The sequence below is a fragment of the Catharus ustulatus genome, chromosome 15 (genome assembly GCF_009819885.2).
Source record: "Catharus ustulatus isolate bCatUst1 chromosome 15, bCatUst1.pri.v2, whole genome shotgun sequence".
NCBI lineage: Eukaryota > Metazoa > Chordata > Aves > Passeriformes > Turdidae > Catharus > Catharus ustulatus.
Genome location: NC_046235.1, coordinates 12,985,325 through 13,005,767, shown reverse-complemented (window position 1 = coordinate 13,005,767; position 20,443 = coordinate 12,985,325). Strand labels below are relative to the sequence as shown.

At 43.3% G+C, this 20,443-nt stretch overlaps 1 protein-coding gene across 2 annotated transcripts; it reads right to left on the bottom strand.

The window, feature by feature from the left end:
• Window positions 1–982: 982 nt before the first annotated feature.
• G3BP1 (G3BP stress granule assembly factor 1) lies at window positions 983–19,435 on the bottom strand. 2 transcript variants are annotated; one of them, XM_033073339.2, is made up of 12 exons: window positions 19,326–19,435; window positions 8,266–8,379; window positions 7,045–7,126; window positions 6,522–6,695; window positions 5,709–5,799; window positions 5,117–5,210; window positions 4,537–4,741; window positions 3,983–4,084; window positions 3,488–3,599; window positions 3,044–3,169; window positions 2,827–2,936; window positions 983–2,065 (listed from the first exon to the last, which is right to left on the bottom strand). In XM_033073339.2, the coding sequence occupies exons 2-12, from the start codon at window positions 8,358–8,360 to the stop codon at window positions 1,859–1,861; spliced, it is 1,398 nt and encodes a 465-aa protein (XP_032929230.1). In that variant the 5' UTR covers window positions 8,361–8,379; window positions 19,326–19,435; the 3' UTR covers window positions 983–1,858. The 2 variants fall into 2 exon arrangements, with proteins under 2 accessions (XP_032929230.1, XP_032929228.1); XM_033073337.2 differs by having other exon boundaries at window positions 2,827–2,957; window positions 19,326–19,434.
• Window positions 19,436–20,443: the final 1,008 nt, after the last annotated feature.

Below are 20,443 nucleotides of genomic sequence, written 5' to 3'. Positions count from 1 at the left end.
CAAAAAAATACCAGTTACCACCACAAGAGGAAGCAGCAGAATCTTGCTGAATGCTAGCTGTGAGAGAACACCACAGCTCACATTCTCCCCCAGCTCACTAAGGAAACAAATCTCCAGGTACAGATGATAAGCAGGTCACTCGGAGACACAGTTGGAAGAAGGGAAGGGACAAACAGTGTAACAAATGCAAAGAGAAAAATAAAACAGAAACCAACACCCTAGCAACATTTAGTACAACCAGCTTCAACCAGTAAGTCTGGCAAGGAAAAGGCAAAACATGTTGGGAACAGGTAATACTGAGGGCAGCTCTGCTCCAGAGCTTCCAGCAAGAGATGACACACTGCATATGCACAGTCATTATAGTCATAAACCAGGACACATGGAAACAGTGACACCTGACACAGATCAGCAAACTTCCTATGTAGTTCTATTGTGCTGCCAAGAGACCTGGAGGTCTGGTGTAGACACAAATCCACCATTTTCATCCAGATGTTTAACATCAAGCATTACAGAAATTCTGCTTTGTGCAGCACCATCTTACAGGATCTCCTGCATTGAAATTCCCCAGTTTTGCATTTTATTTTCAGTTTCATCTTCTTTCGGAGGCAGTGGAGAGCATTCAACATCTTAACACCAGGACAGACAAGCACCTTCCATATTCTGAAAAAATTCCTTCTTTACCCACTTCAGGTCTGAAGCACTGTAAAAATAACTATTTACTTACAGCAGTTGGAACTGTAAAGGATGTGACACAGGTATTTCTGCTTTGCTTGTACTTTTTGCAAACAGTCACAACAGGACCTGTCCAGCTCCAAGTTCAAGTTATTAACTTCTGCATCCAAAAAGTATTTGTTTTCAATAATTTAAATGCAGCCAAAGTGATGCACAGGTGTTATAAGCTTTAGCTACAACCACCTCTGCCTTGTAAACCTAGTGACTGAAGAGCTTCTTCCCCTTGGAAAAACTCCAACATACTCTTGACTTGATAAAGCAAATCTAGACCTTTTTTATTTTTATTTTTTAAACAATTTGCCAAAACTGGAATGAGAGATAAATAGAAGGCACAACAATTTTGCTTTTTTTTATACAAATACAAACTAAACATGAAAAAAACTCCCTATTTCAATAAAAAATTTCACAAGTTCAGGAAAAGTGTTTGAAGAGTCAAGTTCTAGACATTTAAAACCTATCCCACAATCCAAAATTTCAAAGTGGTAAAACAGTAGTTCGAATTCCTTGCTGTGATCATGTATCAAAAGGAAAAAAGATTCTACGGATACTCATTATTCCACTTTTACAGCGCCACAGAGAAAGGTGAAAGTCAATTTTTCAAGTGGCAATGTCTCCAGACTGGAGGATGTTCATATGACCCTCAAAGAAACACCAAGAGTTTTGCTTTTCTGCCCTTGGAATACTTGCCAAGAACTATGTTTTCCTACAGGCTCTTGAACGCATGCACGTGAAATATTATTCCGCTGACTGCACCCAAATTCAGTAGAAAGAGGGGAGGAGAAAAAAAAAACCAAAAGAAAAAAGAAAAAGACATTCCTTTAGGAAAAACCACTGGTACCAAAAAACCAAAAATCAGTCCGTAAGTTTGAGGTGAACAAGAAAATTCAGTTCTTTTCTTTTTAAAATCCACTTTTCCTAAAACGTTGTTCCACAAAGCTGGAATCTGGGACAAGGACTAGAAAAAAATAAATCACAGAACCATAACACAAACAAAAAAGGGGCCAAAATAGTATCAAACGTAGCAGTCTATAACAGGCTAGGGCCACATTCCAAGATACCCAAGGCTGAAATTCACAAATCTGCAGGAAAAAGGGTTTGCGCCACCACGTCAACATCCGCGATGAATTCACTGGCGTTGCCCGATCCCCCTTCCAGCTCCAAATCCTGGCTTCTGGGACATTCCTCCACGTGGAGGCCCTCGAATCCCACCTCCCAGCCCCCCACGAGTGCCTCCAGGTCCACGGGGTCTGTTATCTCTGCGGTCTCCCTCCCTGGCAGCTCGTGTTTTCTTCTCCTCCACGTTCAGGCGCACCTCTCCCCTGAACATGATGGGCTGCAACAGAAGCAGAGAGGGTACTGTCATTGATGGGTCACCAGGAGCTCTTCAAGGTCAAGCAGATTCCTGCAACTTTGTCTCATACCCTCCTCTCTATGAAAGACTGAAGGGTCTTTGGATTACTTACTGAACAATGGCAATAGCCAAACCATGCATCCAGTCTTAGGGCTTCAGTGGAGGAAATAAAGACGGGAAGGAGTGATCCCTGAAAAGCCATCTCAGGCTTAATACTGAACATTCTGATAGAAATGTCATAGAAAGAGGTGGACTGTAAGCAAGCTCACTGCATGGTTGTAAGGGTGCATTCAGAGTCCCTGCCTACCATGGCAGACAGGCATAGGCACACATTGTGCATTAGCAATCACTGCTGACAGGCTGAGCAGGTACCTCCTGCCTTTGTTAGCAAAATTCTTTTCAGCGTGCACACTGATACAGCTTCTCCTTTCAGCCTCTGACAAACAAGATTCTACTTGTCCATGGAATCACTCTCTCTACCTTGTCTTCCTAAAAGCTATTTATACACTTCCTTGTGTTCAGCAACCTCCCACTAGAAAAAGGTTCTGTAATGAGCTGCTACAAGCTACTTCAATGACAAAACACTGCACAAATCTTGGTAATAGGAGGGAAAAACATCACACCTACTTTAATATGTTCAAAAAACCCTAAAGGGATCAAGTACAATCTCTTCCACTTAAGCTGAAAAACATAGTCTGTTGTCAACAGACCAAAAACCACTGACTAGAAATTTATTTAATTACCCTGTTGCTAAGGATCTTCTGAACTGGCTCAGGATCATCAAACACCACAAACCCAAAATTAGGGAGCTTTCCACCACTGTTGATGCGGAGTTCAACAACATTGCCATAGCCTGCAAGAGAAAAGCCAAGTTCTTGGGTCATACATTAGAATGCTCTGTTGACCACGCCTATGGCTGCAACCCCCATCCCCCAGAGGCCAGCAAAGCAATCAACTTACTTTGGAAAAAGTCTTTAAGTTCAGATTTATCCACATCATGGGGAAGGTTCCCAACAAACAGCTGATGACTGTCTGGGTATCTCACAATCCGCCTGGTTTCCACATCGCCTTGTTCACCCTCACGAACTTGAACAGAAAAGTAAAAGTGATTTTAGAAAAGTCAGTTCTCACCACAAACAAAAACAAGGCATAGTCAGAATTAACACCTTTAGAACCAATTCACACTGTCCATCCATTCATATATAAAAAAATGAAAGCATTTCTACACTAGCAAGTGTGTAGCAGTTTGCTTTTTATCACCTGGCTGAGGCCAAGCTTGAATTTTTACTTGAGTAAAAATTGTGTGCTTACTGACAAAAATGAGATTTTAAAAGCTTTAATTATTACATTCCTTCACCAAAACCTTTAAGCAAAAGAAAACAGATTCTCTGCAGCTTCTCTTACTTGGCCTAGGACCCCGCTGTGGTGGGATGCTCGTTCGCTGCTCCCTCACTCGCTGATCCCTCTGGGGTCTCTGAGGGGGGGTCTGAGATTCAGGCTTTGCCTCAGGGCGGGGCTGCATCAATTCAAAAAGAGAACAGTAAGGAGTCAGACATACCAGCAGGTTCAGCTTTCAAGAGCTCACTGTCAAGTTGGCAATAAAAGAAAACCAGGAAAAAGTAATAGTTTTTTCCACCTGTGACTAAAAAACACATTAGCTCATGTTGGCTTATATGCTAAAAGCAAGCAGCATTCACATGAACATTCTGGTTTCCTCCTTGAGAAACAATTCTTTTTCAACCCAAAAACCAAGGAATAACATCTTCATCAAGTCTACCAGGCATCACAGAAGTCTTTGGGGCCTGGGGAGTCAAACCAGAAGCAAGTAGATTTCCCTCTTTTTTTCCCCCCCTCTCAGCAAGTTTAGTGCTTAAACCTCTCCAGGTGCTGGATTCCTACCTGTGAGACTGGTACTTTCACAACATGAGGTGGTATTCCTGATACTGGGACAGCCCCACTGGGAGGAAGGTTCTTGCTGGTTACTGATGCCCAGGAAAATGTCTTTAAAAAAACAAAATAATAAAAAAAACAATTATAATAACATAACTACAACTCCTTCTGAAATACATTACTGATAGGACAGGTAACAGACACAGGGTAACAGGAACAAATTTTAACTTACACCTGAAAATCAAGACCCAGCCAGTAGCAGTTTCCCCCACAATTTCCTTCAAATTACTTAAATTCAAAAGACTCAGTGTAATGACAATGGAGTCATACTTCTACTCTATTTCTGAATTCCAGAGTTGAAACAGGACACAGCAGTGGCCCAACACCAAAGTATCACATCAAGTTTAACCAAAGTATTGGATTCCTGACCCAATCTGTCCACTTTTACTTTCCTTAACCCTGAGAAGTGACAAAAATCCCCAGGTAAAAATAAAGCTCTGTAAATAAACAGGAGAGCCATACTGATGAAACAACATCAGATGAAAGAGATCCACTGTCATTACCCTGGAGTCCTCTTGCACTGCAGGAGCTGGATCAGCAGGAGCTGGAGAAGGACTCTTTTCCACAGTCTCTTCTGGAGCAGATTCCTCTAATACTGGCTCAGACTTCTCTTCCTGCACCTCAGGTTCAGGCTCCTGTTCAGGTTCTGCCTCCGGCTCAGGCTCTGCCTCTGCAGCTGTCTCTTCCAGGTGTTCCTCAATGTCATTGCTATTATACAGCAACACAAAAAGCAGGAAAAAAAAGGTGGCATTCTATTTATTCCATTACTGGTGATAAGCAGTGCTACTTATCCAATACAGAAGTCAGGCACATGACATCTGAGAGGAAGAACAAGGTTAAGTAAGGCCACACTGCACAGGGATGCAAATTTTGCACTGGTACACTATAAAGCAGCAGCAAAAAAATTTTAAAAATCCAGAGTCTCCATGTTCAGCCTAACAGTATTTTGATTTCAGCTGATGAATAAATAGAAATGTTTTGACTGTCAGAAGGAAACTCATAATGGCAATAAATTAATGTGACCTGTTCTACAAGGAGTCAGTTTCATCCAACACCAGACTTTATCTATAAATATATTATTACCTGACAGCCTGCTCATAATAAGCACCACTATCATCAGGAACAGCCTCAGGGGTCTGCTGTCTTTCCTCAGGTTCTTCCCCTTCCTCCTCTGATTCTAAGTAAGGTTAGAAAAGAAAAAAAACATAAAAGACATCTTTAGTATGAGGTTCAAACACAAGCTACCTATCACAAAATACAGGTGAAGTTTCTACCAAAGAGCACAGAGAAAGCACTTTCGCGATGTGACATGAAACAGACTTCTATATTTCCACTATCACTTTGGTTTCTCAGTTTTGACCAAGATTAGAAAACATGTTCAAAATACTTCAGAGAACCAGATTTATAACCTACAAATCTGACTGCAACTGCCAAAAGAAGTCTTAGAGCTCTTGTAATAGAAACAGATTATGCCAGAAAAATAATCACCTGCATGTCACGACTCCTTGCTGGACTGTAAAGCACTATGGGCAAGGAAAAAAACCTACAAGCACATTAAATTTAACACTGATCTGTCTTCTCCAGCAAGTAGATTTCCTTTGATTTGGGAACAGAATGTTGATACAGATCCAGAACCAAACACCAACAGGACCATCCAAAAATTTCTGCTACTTACCCTCTGGAGGTTCAGTATCAGAGTCCCCAAAAACCTCATCCTGGTAGCGGAAGATATCGTTGTGGACATAGAACTTGTTTGCAACAGAGCCCTAAGAGCAAATCAAAGGGAAGAACTGAATCAATTACAATAATCCAGTAATGTAAAAATTTAAATAATGTGAAAACAAAGGTTTGAGCAAATCATCCTTCCCACAAGACTAATCTAAATCTGCCTCTTAAGAAAATGCTATTTGGGCCAGGAAAACAAGAAAGAAAAAAAGACATCACTCCGAGCAAGCCAAGTATGGGCAGAACAAAGGAAAAAAAATGTTGAAGTGCTTTTACTTCCAATAGCTCACAACACTGAAGAACTGTGAGTGACAAATTCCTGGTGTCTAAAGTATCAATTATCTCCAAGTCACATTGGAAAAATAGGGTGATCTTGCAACACTCCTTTTCCACTATCATTTTCAATTCTGTGAACTGCTTTTAAAAAAAAAACCTATTTAAAAATACCACTTCAAATCAGCACTTTAGGAACATGAAAATCTGGAATGTATATTTTTCAAGTTACAGGAAGCATTCCCCTCTTTCTACTACTACTTTTTCAGTAGCAAATCAAAGAGAATATAATTTTAATATGCCTTATTAAAAATATATTGCAGTAACCTAGGAGTCCAAAGTCGGGGTGTTTATAACCGATTTCAATATCCAAGGTTAATGTACAATCCCACAGAAGCAGTATAATTCCCAAAGGAACTTTCAGAACGTTAATTGCTGAATTTTGTGGCAGGTTAGCTTGCCAGTGTAACCCTGAGCAGAGAGAACCCACCTCAGGAGCGAGCACGAAGGTCTGCATGAACCTGCGCACGGGCTGCATGTTATTGGAGAGCTCCCCCATCACCTGCACCACCACACCGTCGTTGAGGGTGGCGTGGGCATCCACGTGACGGATCTTTGTGTGGCAATCCTTGAAGTTTAGTGACAGCACCTTCTTGTGGATATCCTAGCAAAGGAAGGTACATGTGGGTTATGCTGCAGAAGCGATTTCTGACAAGTTAGCAGATTTCAGAAAAAGTAAAACCACAAAAATTGGTTTAAGAGAGAGAAAGTTGGCAGGATGCTTGCTAAGTTTGCTTTGCAAGCAATTTCACATTATGAACTTTCTATAAAGGAAGAACATTTTGCCTACTATTGGTGTCTACAGTCATGAGGGTTTTATTCCTCCCCATTTTTATTTTCTTTTACAGAAAGCACTTGAACAGGGTGGGGGTGAATCACAGCTAGATACATTTCTCAACCATAAAGGTGACAAAATAGAAGGAAAGAACAGCTTTCTTTTTTAAAGTTCTTACAGATTGCCCATAGACTGCATCAGCTGGTTTTCCATTGGAATCCAAGCCACCGTGGACATAGGAAGAGTTCTTTCCATAAAACCTGTTGGAAAGAAGTATTTTAATGCCAAGCTTTGCTATTGAGCCTCTACATTAGAGTGTAGTATGAATAATACACTTCCAATTTTCCTGTCTGAATCACTTGAATAAAGCCACAAAATCTCATAATCCTGTTACCAATCCAGGGGTGGGGGGAAAACAAAGTTCTCCTGGAAGCTGCAGCATTCAGGTGTGTCAGAGACCCAGGCACCAACAGCCAAAACCAAAGTCTCATGGGAGCTCATGATCCAATCCCCTTTCTCACAAGATCCCCAAAGCAATACCCTGAACATCTGGAATGCTGCAGGCTCCCCCTCAAGGTCTGATTTCAAGCTTGAGCAGGGATCAGTGGGACTGTTTTGCTCTTTTACAGTAAGAAAGTACTGCAGGTAAATCTTCCTTCCTGTAACTGAGAGGTTACCAGCTGAAATGCCCTAAGCACCATGGTACTGCACTCTGCCAGCACATAAAAGACTGGAATGGATTCCATGGCACAGAGTCAACTGTCCTCTGACCCAAAGGGATGAGGTCAGCTGCCCACCTAAGTGGGGAAACACTCTAAGTGTTCCTGAGATTGAAAGCAGAAAGGTTTCAGAAACTATCTAGCTACTCAAAACATAGCAAAACAAAATGCATCTTCATAAATAAGACTAGTTTGAGGAAGGATACCTGTCAAACCAAACAGGACCTATTTGTTTAGATAATGAACTATAGTTTGCTGCAATTCAATTTCCTGACTTTCCTTTAAGAAAGAGCTGGTGTGACTCCCAAGAGAGACCAGCACACAACTTATTCAATGTCTCCTCATAGTCAGGGAGCATTTTATCAAGCCAAAAACCACAGAAAAACTTAACTAAGTGGTATTTCTCCAACTTCAATTTATATTGATTACAAGCAGAAGTGATAAGCAGCATTTAAGTTAGAACCAGAACTTAGACATTTAAAGAATTCTTGTGATCTTTATTATCCATCTTTTAACCCATTTGATCAAAACCAAGACTAAAAACGACACTCAGCATCTTGAATAGATCAGTTTAAGTGACAAAATTCAACAAGCTAAGACACAGTAGTAAGATCATTCACCAATTTTAGCACACATTAAATTCACAGAGAAAAGCAGGTGAAAGTGAAGCAGAGCTTTACCTGTGCAAATAGTCAGGTGCTTGGTTCAGCAGGGTATAGTACTGCCTCACAAATTCCCGCCCGACCAGCAGGGGACTTGGCTTCTCCATCACCATTTCTTTGGTCAACTGAAAACTATGGAAAAAAACAAAAGCTCCATCAAGCACAAGCATTTCAAATGGCTGTTCACATCCTGACTGCATAAGCCACCTAATCACAGCAGAAAGCACGCACCAGCACTGTGTTTTACCCCGTAAGCAGTTTAAGCAAAGTGTTTTCAGAGTCAGAGTTTTGGTGCCAGGGAGAGGATTCCTGGGTACCAAACCAGAGGTGGGAGAGGTCACCTCATAACCTGCCAGTAGTTAATCATCCCACATATCCTCAGGAAAAACCAGGTGGCAAGTAAAGGTTCTTCAAGAGGATTTGCTAAGTGGCTAAGACATTTACAGTCGATCCAAATTCTACTTACCTCACTTGACTTCACAATCAGAATTAAAAGTCAGATGTTCTCAGGCAAAGCCTGTGCTACTGTATTAGGGGCATTTTTAGAAGATCAGAGTAAGTCCAATCTATTTTTATCAGCAGCACTGCACTACTTGCTGTGAGTGTCAAGCACTCTGGAGGAATATTACATTATATTAAAATTATTATGCTACAAACAAACACACACTGCTCTTCCCCTGGCTTCCACCAATCTCAGCAAGTCACTTCTCACTTAAATTCAAACCACCAGTGAACTGAACAGCATCACCCATGCCCAGGGACAAATCCATCTGGGTACCTTCCACCCACCTTCCATGGATCTGTAAGTTACCAAAATAAAGTCTTTGCAGGTAGGTTACACAATACACATCTTCAGGACAGGCCAGCCCAAACCAAAGCACATTCCCACATTTCCTTGTTATTAAATACTCAAACACTGTTCAAACTCATTCAAAATAGGTTTAAACTTAGAGGGATAAATATCAATAGGAGGGCATATCTGTGTACCAAACACAGAATCAACAGCAGATTTTTCTGCTTCACATCCAGTTGTGCCAATCAGTAGAGAATGGGGACTTAGCAAACAGTTCTGCTGCTGAAAGAACTCTCTCCCCACTACTGACCCCCAGTTTCCTTCACTAGAGCCCTTTCCCCAAACACATGGTATTCAAATTCCATATGCACAGTCTCCAAGTGTGATGTGCTAGTCAAACCCAACACTATGCAGCTGAGCCTTCTAAAAAGCAATTCTGGAATCATTGATTACTTATCTGCTTTTATTTAATACTGGTATCTATAAATAGTGATGAGAAATCATGGCATCAAGGACTGGGGGAAAACCCAGACTGGATCACAGCTGGAACACAGACTGGGGTTAAAAAAGGAAGCCAAATTAAGCAGGCTTTCAGCATAAACTAATCTAGATGGAGCTTGCAAATGCTCATGCCAAGCCAGGCATGTCTTAGGACAAGCTCTCTCTTGTCACTATACAAGAGCATCCCAGATCCTGGGAAAACTGAGCTGCCCACAACTTATCCTTCAAACACAGCAAAAGGGAAAGAAAAAGACTGGCTTTCCCACCTGCTTGTACTAAGCCCTGTCCCAGTTCATCCATGGATCTTAAACATTAGATATTCACTGTATTTAATGAATTTCAGAGAACTTGTCCTTTAGACACCAAGAACTGACAGCAGAGTTTCAGAAGACAGAGGTGACCAGGCTGGTGTTACTGCAGTGACAACTTCAAACACACAACATACACAGGGCTGCAAAGGAAGTCACAACCACGCTGCTGGATGGACCAGGAATGCTAAACAGAAGCTTTAAGCCTCAAAGAGGCAAATGTACTTAAAAAGATGCCATGGAAGCTGGTACTTTAGGTGATGCTACATCCAAATGAACCTGACAAACTTCATATATCTCCATCAATGGTCAAACACCCAACACATGATAATCAAGGGACAAGGCAATGTTTAGCCACACTGTCAGAACACCCAGGTAACAGACCTGAGGATGTGATCACACCCAAACTCCCAGCAGTGGCCAGAATGCACTGCATCCAGCTTTGCTGGAGGAATGCAGATGAGGTTCAAGCAAGAGGAACTGCAATTATCTATACATTGATGTGTTTTTCTCTGCTTTTTATACAATCACACCTGATCATTTTTTAAGTCTAGAATAAATGACAAATCTTCCCATTCTATTTTAAAACTCACTTTTTCCTCGGTTTAAACACAGGGAAAAAGATCTGGTGGGCTCCAGAGGATGTGTCCATGAACTCCCTCTCTTTCAGCAGGATATGTGTCTATCACCACCACACAAAAAATGTCACCTATGTGATAATGTGCAGGACTAAACATGAACTAGAACTTAAAGAGGTTTTTCAAAACATTCAGAAGTTTTCAGCTGTTTGAGGATGTTTTCAAGAGCTAACCATGCAGAAAGGAAGAGGAAAAAATAGTACATGGCTGGGTCTGGCCTGGAGGAAATGCTCAGATTCTGCAAATCACTTTCATTTCAGGAAGGTTCCACCATCTGTGGTTTTGCAGGAGCCTTTGAACTCTAAGTGTAATATATTACAGATACAGATGTCCAACACCCAGCACAATCTGAGGTGACAAAAACCTCCAGATGAACTCTTGCCCTCTATTGCATGTTAAATGAGATCCCCATAAAATATTATAAGGCAATAAGAACACACAGCAAAGGTAAAGTACAGCTGAGTGGTGGCTACCACTGTTGACTTCCTCATGCCACTTTGTTTCCTCCTGAGTGCTTGTGAAGCTCCTGGAGCAGGCCAACCCTACAGCAGTGAGAGATGGCACACAGACATGACCTGCACTTCTAGCTCCAGTCAGCTTAACTGACAATGCAGGATTGATTTGCTCCACAACAGTTAATAAATGTGCTTCTGTGCTATCAGTTTACAGCCAGGAAGCCAGCCCTACCATACACCAAGATCACCATTTGGAGATTGGCAGAAGGTACACTTAATTCCTCTGTGAAAATACAGCTTCCCTGGAATTCAAGCTTATTCCTACAGATATTCAGTTCTGATAAATGATCAATCAGGCTCTTCTGAGAATTATGTTCAAGTGCTTCCTACAACAGCAATGTACAAAGCTTGACATTCTCACATTATGGCAAAATCTTCCTGTAACACTCAAATCTCAACAGCTAATTTATCAACAGCTCTTTCAGACTTTTGTTCTTCAGTGAAAGTCCTCACCTGCAATAACCCACAGGCACATCATCTTCCATGCTGGTCTCAAGAAATATTGGAAGTCAAGTGGCTTGATTAGGTCTGTCATACTTACATGCTTAAAAATATATATAAAACCACTTCCCTCCTGCTAAGGGTAAAAAAAAAATACAAATCTATCAGAACTAACTCCTAACATGAGAAGAAGAATTGCTGAGTGTCCAGTTGCTTTCAAGCAGATCTGAAAAGAAATGGGAAAAACCTCTACATGACCTAATCAGAGGACAACAATCTGGTTTTACTGCTGCTGCACCTGCTGCTACGTCGCCAGCTGCCATCTGCTCTTGTTCTCCAGCCAGCACAACCTGAATGGTGGAAGCCAAGCACCTCCTCAGAATATTTACTCCCTACCTCTCATGAGCAATTTACTACTCCACCATTCCCTGATGCAAGAAAAACTGCTAATACTTGATACTGCATTTTCATTGCACAGCACATAATAGCACCAAATGTTTGAACTGTCACTACACGACTCCTGATAAAAGCTTATCCACACATTTTCCTGTCAATTGACATAATGATGAAAGGGTGAAAATTGACAGGAAAAGCCGAAAATCTGATTATTTAAGATTCATTCATAATCATGCATTCATATTATCCCATATGTAAAACAAATTGGATAAGTCAAATTATAACAAGTACATCATAACAATTCTGCAGCATAACTGAGCCCCTTCCTTTAAGCCAAGGGCTTAGAGGAAGACAAATACCTCCTTTACAGTGGTTATCACCTGGCTGGTGGAAAATTCCACCATCTGTTACAATGCTCCCACTTGGCAGAAAATCAATGTCAGGCACTGAATTTCTAAAATACTGTTATGTAAATTAGAGCCATTTATGTAAATTGCACATTAGCAAATTCAGATTTTGGTCCACAAAACCTATTAGTATATTAGTGTACAGAAAAATAGACTCAGCACTCACAGCTAGCATTGATTATTATTTTCTTACCAAACTGCAACATGGTGAAAGTAAACTAATTATTGCCATTCCAATTCTATTTGTTTGGGGGTTTTGTTGATTTGGGCTTTTTAAAATTTTTGAATCAGACAAGTTTAGCCTGAATGTTGCTTCTACTGGACTTCCTACACAATAAATGTGTCTTATGCACATCACAGGATGTCTGGGCTCAGGACAACCAGTCCAAGACTCAGGCAAAAGCCCCTTGGCCTGATGCAACAAGCCAAAGGACCAAAACCCAAATTTCACTTCCCAAAGATTCTGGCAATTTTAAACATCTTCTGTCAAGGAAAAAAAATTAATTCTAACAAGACAAGTTAAAATTCAATCAATCTTAACAGGCTCTGATGTGTTTTTAACATTAGCCTTGCCTCTTTGTTCTCCACCATCTTTAATTACATTTTTCTGACTTGCATTTCAATACAAGGAACCTTGCTAAGAAGCACAAAGTTCCTAAGATGCATTCTAGTCCTGACTGGAATATTACAGCAGTTCACTCCTTCTCCTTTGGCTACCCAAGTGCTATAAGGTGCCCATCTGAACTCCACTCTTTCCATCTCTACCAACTGCTGGAGTTTACAGGGTGCCAAAACAGCCATTCAGAATGTCAAACTTTTCACACAACTCCACTCCCTCATTTTGGGATCAGTGAATTCCTTAACTTAAAAAGGCTTTTTGGAAACCAAAGAAACAACAGGAGAAGCTCACATGGAAAAGCAGTGCCTGTATCCAAGCACAACACACCACAACTGTGGCAAACAGCAAGTTTGCTGGAAATTAAAGGTCTGGTCAACAGTTAATAGGATTGCATAATTAAGTGTCATTTGGGATTTCTCCAAGTTGCTTAGCAACAAGTGAGCATGCTCAAAGCCACCAACCATTTATCTAGATGGAATAACCAGCTATAGAAGCAGTTACTGCTGCTGTTATGGATTAAAAAAAAAATAAAAAGAAAAGAATGAAGAAAATGCCAAGTAGGCCCCTAAGAAGCATGACACAGACTGAAAGTTTAACAACAAAACAACCAATACAGTTGATTCCAACTCTCCACACATTTTACATGAATAGCATCTGCTCTGCTGCTGACTAGGCAATTTAAAAAAAAAAAATGAGGCTGGTACCTGTGTGAACCATGTACCAAAACAATGAAGTGAACAATGGAACACAAGCTAAACTCACACCCTACGGCAAATTCCAGGGCCCATCCCAGCTGGGGATTAATATCATCACACCAGCTTACTCAAGTAGGAAGAGTGATGTTAAGTAAATGTGCATTTAAAACACAAAGACTGCAGATACACTGAGATACCCTTATTTTAATACAGCCTTAACTATCCAAGAGGAACAAAGAAACCCTAAATAATCCAGTTGTTGACCTGAGCCTAAATTATAGAGAGTTGAAAATGCACCTCAAATAAGCAGGCAAATGAAGTCCCAAAACACTAATCTGCTTAAAAAATAGGTCTCATTACTTGCTTCCCACTGGATGCAGACAATGTCACTGCAGCACAGCCCTGTGTATTTTAGACACAAGCCATTACAGCTGCCTACCTGCAGCCAGTTCATCTTTTCTGCCTTTTGACCGATTCAGAGGCAAACTATTCACCCTGGAAGAAGTTACCTTAAGTCAGCACAATTCCACAGGAGGCAAGATGCTTGCTTGCCACAATCAATGGAAGCTGAATGATGGGATAAATTATGCAATAAATAAATAAATACTTGAGGATCAAATTGGGCCAAGTTTTGAAGTTACCAACATTCAATTCTTACTTGCATCTCCAGGAAATATTGAGATGGCCTGTAAGATGAGTGCATTCACCAGGAACTTCCAGAAGCAGGCACTTAAGAGCAGTGTGAATGAAGTGTCAGACACATCATGCAGACAGAGGAGCCTTTAATAATCTCCCAAACCAGCACCTAATAAAACGTGGATCTGGACTGTCAAATTAGCACAGCTATTTCTCCTTTCACTTGTGACTCATCCCCACTGCATGACCCACACAACCTACAAAGACAGGCAGTGCCTACATTCATAAGATACTTGAGGTGTTACAAGGAACTAGATCCTAGAAAAATAATCACACAGCAACCAGAATCACCAGGCAAACAGCTTTCTGTGTGCCTAATTATCCAAATGCAGCAGAAAGGCAGAGCAATGCCTGAGCCCCTTCTGAAGCTTTGGGACACACTGACAAGGGACACTCTAGAAAAGCCATATATTACACCAATATATGGGTAAGAAAAATTAAGTTACAAGATTAACTATTTCCTATTAAATCATCCAAGCAACCAAACAAAACTTAAGCCAAATTTAAAAAAAAAGTTTTCATCACAAGATTAAAAAATAATTCAGAATTACATTCAGTCAGTACCAAAAAAACCCTCTGCTTGCCAGTGGCAGATGGGAAGCCTTACTCAGCAGCAATGCACAGCCCTTCAAACACTGGGAGAATACAAATAAACAAACCAGCAATTGCTGAAGAGCTGTCAGTGTAGAAGCCTGCCTGTGTTTTTGCTAACAAACCTAAGTGTGATCCACAAGTTGATGGATAGGATGGAATCTGCCATTTTTTAGACAAAAATCAGCACTTCTTGTATTTTCCAGCTCTACCAAGCAAGAAAGAGACAAACTGAAGACCTGTAATGCTTTCAGTCAGAGTCTAAGAGAAAAGAGATAATTTTGGAGAAGTGTTATTTCCAGGGCATTAAGCCCAAAAGCAGATTAAAAACACAAAGATCACCTGAAGTGTAAGTTACTGTACTTAAGATCAGCATCTGTACCCCTACAGTGAGAGATGAACATTCATCTGGGTAAGTAAAATCATACCAGACACTATTCCTGTGGCTAAGAGCATAAAGCTCCAAAGACAAACAGCAAATTAGGTCCTGTTTACAAGAGAAGAAAAAAAAAAAATCTAACCTAGAAGAACCTTGAAAACTTGCTATTAAAAGTGATATAGTAAGAAATTCTCAACAAGGTGCTTGGGGTTTTTATCCATCCCTCAAAACACTTTGCCATCCCTGGGTACTGAGCTTAACATGGTGGGGATTTGGAGATTTTTTTCTTCCTTTTTAAAGTTGTTTCACTTGGCTTCCAAGTTTCTACTTGGTACCACTCAATCATTACTTCTGTTCAACAGTTACCTGGGGTAACATTAACCTAAGATCCTGTCCTGAGCCTAACGAACAGCACTTCACACCCTCACAAAAAGAGAGCTCTGCTGCATTTAGCACTACAGAAAAACTCATGGCCCTTGTGATTTGACAGAAGTCCAAAAGGAACTCCTCTTCAAAATCTGAGTTCTCTGAAAACTCAAAGTCTTGAGAATTCCCAGAAATATTTCTACATTTTAATAATCCTAAAATCAGATTATCCTAAATGGGTTCTCGAGCGTGGGGGAAGGACTTGCCTTTCTAACTGAACCTATTTCAACCTCATTTAGCTCTCAACTAGAAGCAATGTTTTTCTGCAAAATTACATCTTAAACATGCAAATTTCATCCTGAAGGGCAGTAGGGTAGTGCAGAATGGTTTGTTTACTCTTTCATTAGTAAGAAATAAGCCAGCTTTTTGCCTGTACTGCTCTCCAGACCACTTCATGATAAAGCAGTTATTTAGACCCTGTGATTTTGCCATTAGAACAGGTTTTGTTTTGACATCCAAGAGCTGCTCCAACATCTCGATGAAGTTGGCAGCAGGTCCAGTCATCTTCTCTTAGGTCTGCAAATTTTCCATTTGGCTCCAGTGCAGCTTCTTAAAGTAAAAAAGCAAAAGTCACTCATCAGCAGTCAGAAGAGGTAGATCAGAATCCTGAGCTACATCAACACTACAGTGAAATTCAAGCTTCATGCCACTCGGATTAGAATCACCAAGATTAAGATTCAAAATATTTTCTGCATGCCAAGCAACAGACAACTGCAAAGAGAATCAACTCTTTCACCTCTACCCACTTAGGTCACAGAAGACTCTTAAACTTGATGTATCAGCTGTATCCTGGCACTCAGGACTGACCCAACACAGCACTGTTAAATTAAAAACAAAACAAAGCCAGCCCAGCAGCAGCCAGGAAACAGCACAGGGCAGAGCAGATGAAAATGGAAGATGGGCAGCAGCATTTTCCAGTGGAGTGCTGCACTTTTGCCTCAGCAAGGAGTCAGGTTGATCACAGATCACTCCTACATAAGTGACAGCACCCAGGCTCCTGCTCTGAAAGCAGCACTGCACCAGCCATGTCTTCCTGGAAGAGGGCCAGACTTAATATAGCAAAACTGGGACCTCAAGCCAGTACAACATTCACTGCCTGCAAAGTTTAAGGATTCTTTTACAGTACCTGAGGACCAGACTTCAGTGTTTCTTTTTAATTACTCTATGAGGTTGCTTAAGGTTTTCAAGTCTACTAGCAGGTACCCCAGGAAGTCCAATAATTACTTCAATTCTGCAGATTTTATATGGGCACATATTAAAAAAAAACCACCACCCAGTCTTCTAGAGCAAACCATCACTTTTGGTTTTGGTTTGTTCCAAGTAGAACAGACTAGCACCACCCTGCTGAAGTCCTGCTCTGCTTGGATTTCCTCTTTGATTCATCAGTCATCACCTTACTCTGATAAAAAGGCCCAGGTGCTAATATTAAAAACTAGAATAATGTTTTCTAATCCAAACAGGCCATTTATGTCAGTCTTCTGAGTGCTCTCTCACCAGATCCTACTGTTTTCAACAGAAATACCAAGATGTATTTAAAGCAACATCACCTTCATTTCCCTTTCAGTAAAAGGTGTTGCTCTGTATGTTTGTTTGCCTTACAGTTTGCAAGGTGAAAAATAAAGCTCTGAAACAAAGAATGTGCTGTTTCCTCGAGTGCATAAAGATTCTGTTTAGAACTCAGATGTTCAAACACCATCAGTGGTGTTGAACTCTACTGATGCTGTTGTGCCAGCAGCAAAGTGAGCAGCAGAGCAGTGGTCTTGCCATCACAGCACAAACAAATCCTCTTGTGTGCTTTTGTTGTTTCTCCGACTGAAAATGCAAAGATTCCCAACAGAAGATCCTGATGTGCTTGGCACACAGAGATGAAGTCCTGCCCACCAGGTTTTCTACTTTAATTTTCATTATGCTTCCCTGCTTTCAATTTAAGGAGACCACACTTAGAAGAACACAACGTAGCAAAAACCAGGATGGGGTCACTCTTTACCTCCTAAAATATACAAGATTCAGGTTTTTAAAAAGATTTATCCTTATAAAATTATGCTATACATTTGCAAAGGTTCCTGCATTGATTTTTTTTTTCCTAACAGTCTTTGTAAAATCACACTTTTTAGCAAGTTTTAGTAGTGCCTTTCAGGCAAACCAGTCCCTGCAACATGTGATGCTGTCAAAAAGGTCGTGAGATCTCCATCACAAAGATAAGGATGTAAGACTTTAAGCACGTGAATACTTCCAGCCAACCTTCAAATCAGCCACATATGCCATCCACAAAGCTTAAAAAAAATCTAGACTCACAACTTTACATCATTACATATGGTGCCTGAAATAGCCCAGGAAAGGTGAGTTCAGTTCACAGGATGAGAAGATGCTACCATCAGCATCATGGAAGTATCACAGAGCTATCTAGCAAAATCGTTTGGCTTATTCTTCAAAGACAAAGAGGAGAATAAGAGGGTAAGAAAAGTGAAAATTTGGTCGAAGGGAAGAATATCAGGAAAGGTCTGAAATGCAGTTTTTGTCTGCCAACTTCTGCACTTCCCTTTATGACATCAATCTAACAAGCCTTGTTAGCTATAAAAAAAAAATCCAACACACCCCTCCCCACGTTTGATTTATGGCATCTGGAAGCATAAGCTTCCAGAGCTTGATAGCAGTGTCCAGATTTCCTAAAGCTGTCACTCCTGGCTGTGAGAGCAGGGGCTTGCCAAAAATAGCACACACTGGAAACATGGCGGCTTGCTGCAAATGCTGCTTTCCCTCGATGGTGGAACAAAAAAATCCTTTTTTTGATAAAGAGTACTTATTATATGCATGCAAGCCTTAACGTAGAAAGCCACCAGGTAAGCCCGCTGGGAATTAGGAACACGTTGGAACATCCAGAGGAGGCACTGGAAGATGTACCGAAACCTTTCCCCTGGGGTTTCTCCAGCACGTACATCTGGGACCTTACAGGATGCTGGAAAGTCTCATTACGAGCACTACTTCGCATTTAAATCTTAGCTTAATCTCGGATTCAGCCAAGGTCATGCGGTAAACCAGGATAAGATCCATGCTCTCCTGCTCGAATTATAACTTCCTCCACCTATGAAGTTACACCAGGGGAGCCACCTCGAGCTGCTGCCCAGGTGCGGATCGTGCGAGCACCCATCACTGCCCCTGCACCCGCACTAACACCTCACCACGGAGCGGGAACACCTCGGGCTCTGGGTGCGCTCCTCCCCGACCCCACCTGCCCAAAACAAAACCCAAAAGCAGAAGGCGAGAAAGCCCCCGAGCCTGGAAATCCGAGAACAAAGCTCGACCCGCAAACCTCGCCTCGCACAATGCGGGCCCGCGAGCAGCCGATCCCCCGCCGCCCCCCCTGCCCCGCACCGCTCCCGCGGGGAGCTCCGAGGCCGCCGCGGCACCAGGGGCACGGGCGAAGGCTCCGGACACCCACGAGGGCTGCGCGGCCGCGGGTCAGGCGGGAGGGCGCCCGCCACAAAGCGCCGCGGGCACCGGGCGGGATGGAGGGGGGAAGGGGGAGGGGGGCGCCGGCAGCGCCGTCCCGCACGGCCCGAGGCCTACTGAGAGCCGGGGGCGCCTCGCAGGCGCGGCGGTGCGTGCGGCTCGCGGTACCTCCGGGAAGGCGCGGCCGCGCCGGTGCCTCCCCGCGCCCCTCCACCCCCCTCACCTGCGGGCAGAGCGGGACGGGAGCGGAGGCACCGCTTCACCACAGGGCCCGGCGGACGAGAAGCGCCTCACGCAGCGGCGTGCTCAGCCGCCGGCTACATATATCCGGCGCGCAGCCTACCCCAGCGGGCGCGGCCCAGCCAGTCAGAGAGCCGCGCTCGCCCTTATTCGGATGCTGGTTGGCCCGCAGCCGTGAGGAGGCGGGCGGAGAGTTGAGGGGCAGCTCAGCCAGCCAATCCTACGGCTGCGCTCCGCGGGGCGGTGAGAGTGACTGACAGACTGCTAAACCAATGGGCGGTGGGCGATCGCTGATAGATTTGCGCTTTGGCCAATGGGACGACGCTCCCCGCGCTAGCAGGCGCGCAAGGGCGGCGCGCGCCGGGCGCCGCAGTGTGGTTGAGCCGCACTGCAGCGCCCTTGAGAAGGTGCTGGTAAACCCCGTTATAGAGGGGGCGGGCCCCGCGGGGAGCGGCGGCCAATGGGAAGGCGCGACGGGCGCTGACGGACAGGCCCCCGCCGCGGCTCTTAAAGGGGCAGGCGGCGGCCACGCGGGGCGGTGTCTGGCGCTCCGCACCGCCCCCTGCTGGAGGGAGGGCGGTGCTAACATGGCGGCGGGCGCCATGTGCGGGCTGTGGTGCGCTCAGGGCCCGGCTCCCACAGCCGAGGGCTGCGGACTCCCAGCACTTGAGCAGGCAGTGGCCGCCTGCTTCGCCTGTGTCTCCACAGGCTGCTTGGGGCTCACCTGGCACACGCACCTGAGAGAAACCCCCAGTGAGGGTGGGCAAAAGGAGGTCCCAAGGCTCCTCCACCACACACAGCCCGGGCCGCTCCCGGGAAGCAGAAGGTGATGGTCACTGCTGGTCACTGCCGGTCACTGCTGGTCACTGACCCCTGCCCAACCTGGAGCCTCATCCAGCTGCTGCTTTTCCCTCACAGCTTCAGAGCAAAGCAGACTCAGCATCCTCTGCCCCAATCCAAGCGTTTTCTATCACAGCCACAAAGGAGAAGAAAGGCCTGGAAGTTCTCAGATCCTTTAGCTCTGAGGAGAGCAGGAGGGAATGGGAGCAGGCAGTGAGCCAGAGCTAAGCAGCTTCCAGGCAGCCGTAGCTTTCCATTTGT

Bases quoted from the DNA above. Each gene is read 5' to 3' on its own strand.
- G3BP1 (XM_033073337.2), bottom strand. From the start codon at position 8,360: ATGGTGATGGAGAAGCCAAGTCCCCTGCTGGTCGGGCGGGAATTTGTG. The intron at 4,742-5,116 runs GTAATAATATAT...GCTGTATAATAG, and splicing joins TATTATGAGCAGGCTGTCAG to CAATGACATTGAGGAACACC. The intron at 4,085-4,536 runs GTAATGACAGTG...GTTTTTTTAAAG, and splicing joins CAGTGCAAGAGGACTCCAGG to ACATTTTCCTGGGCATCAGT.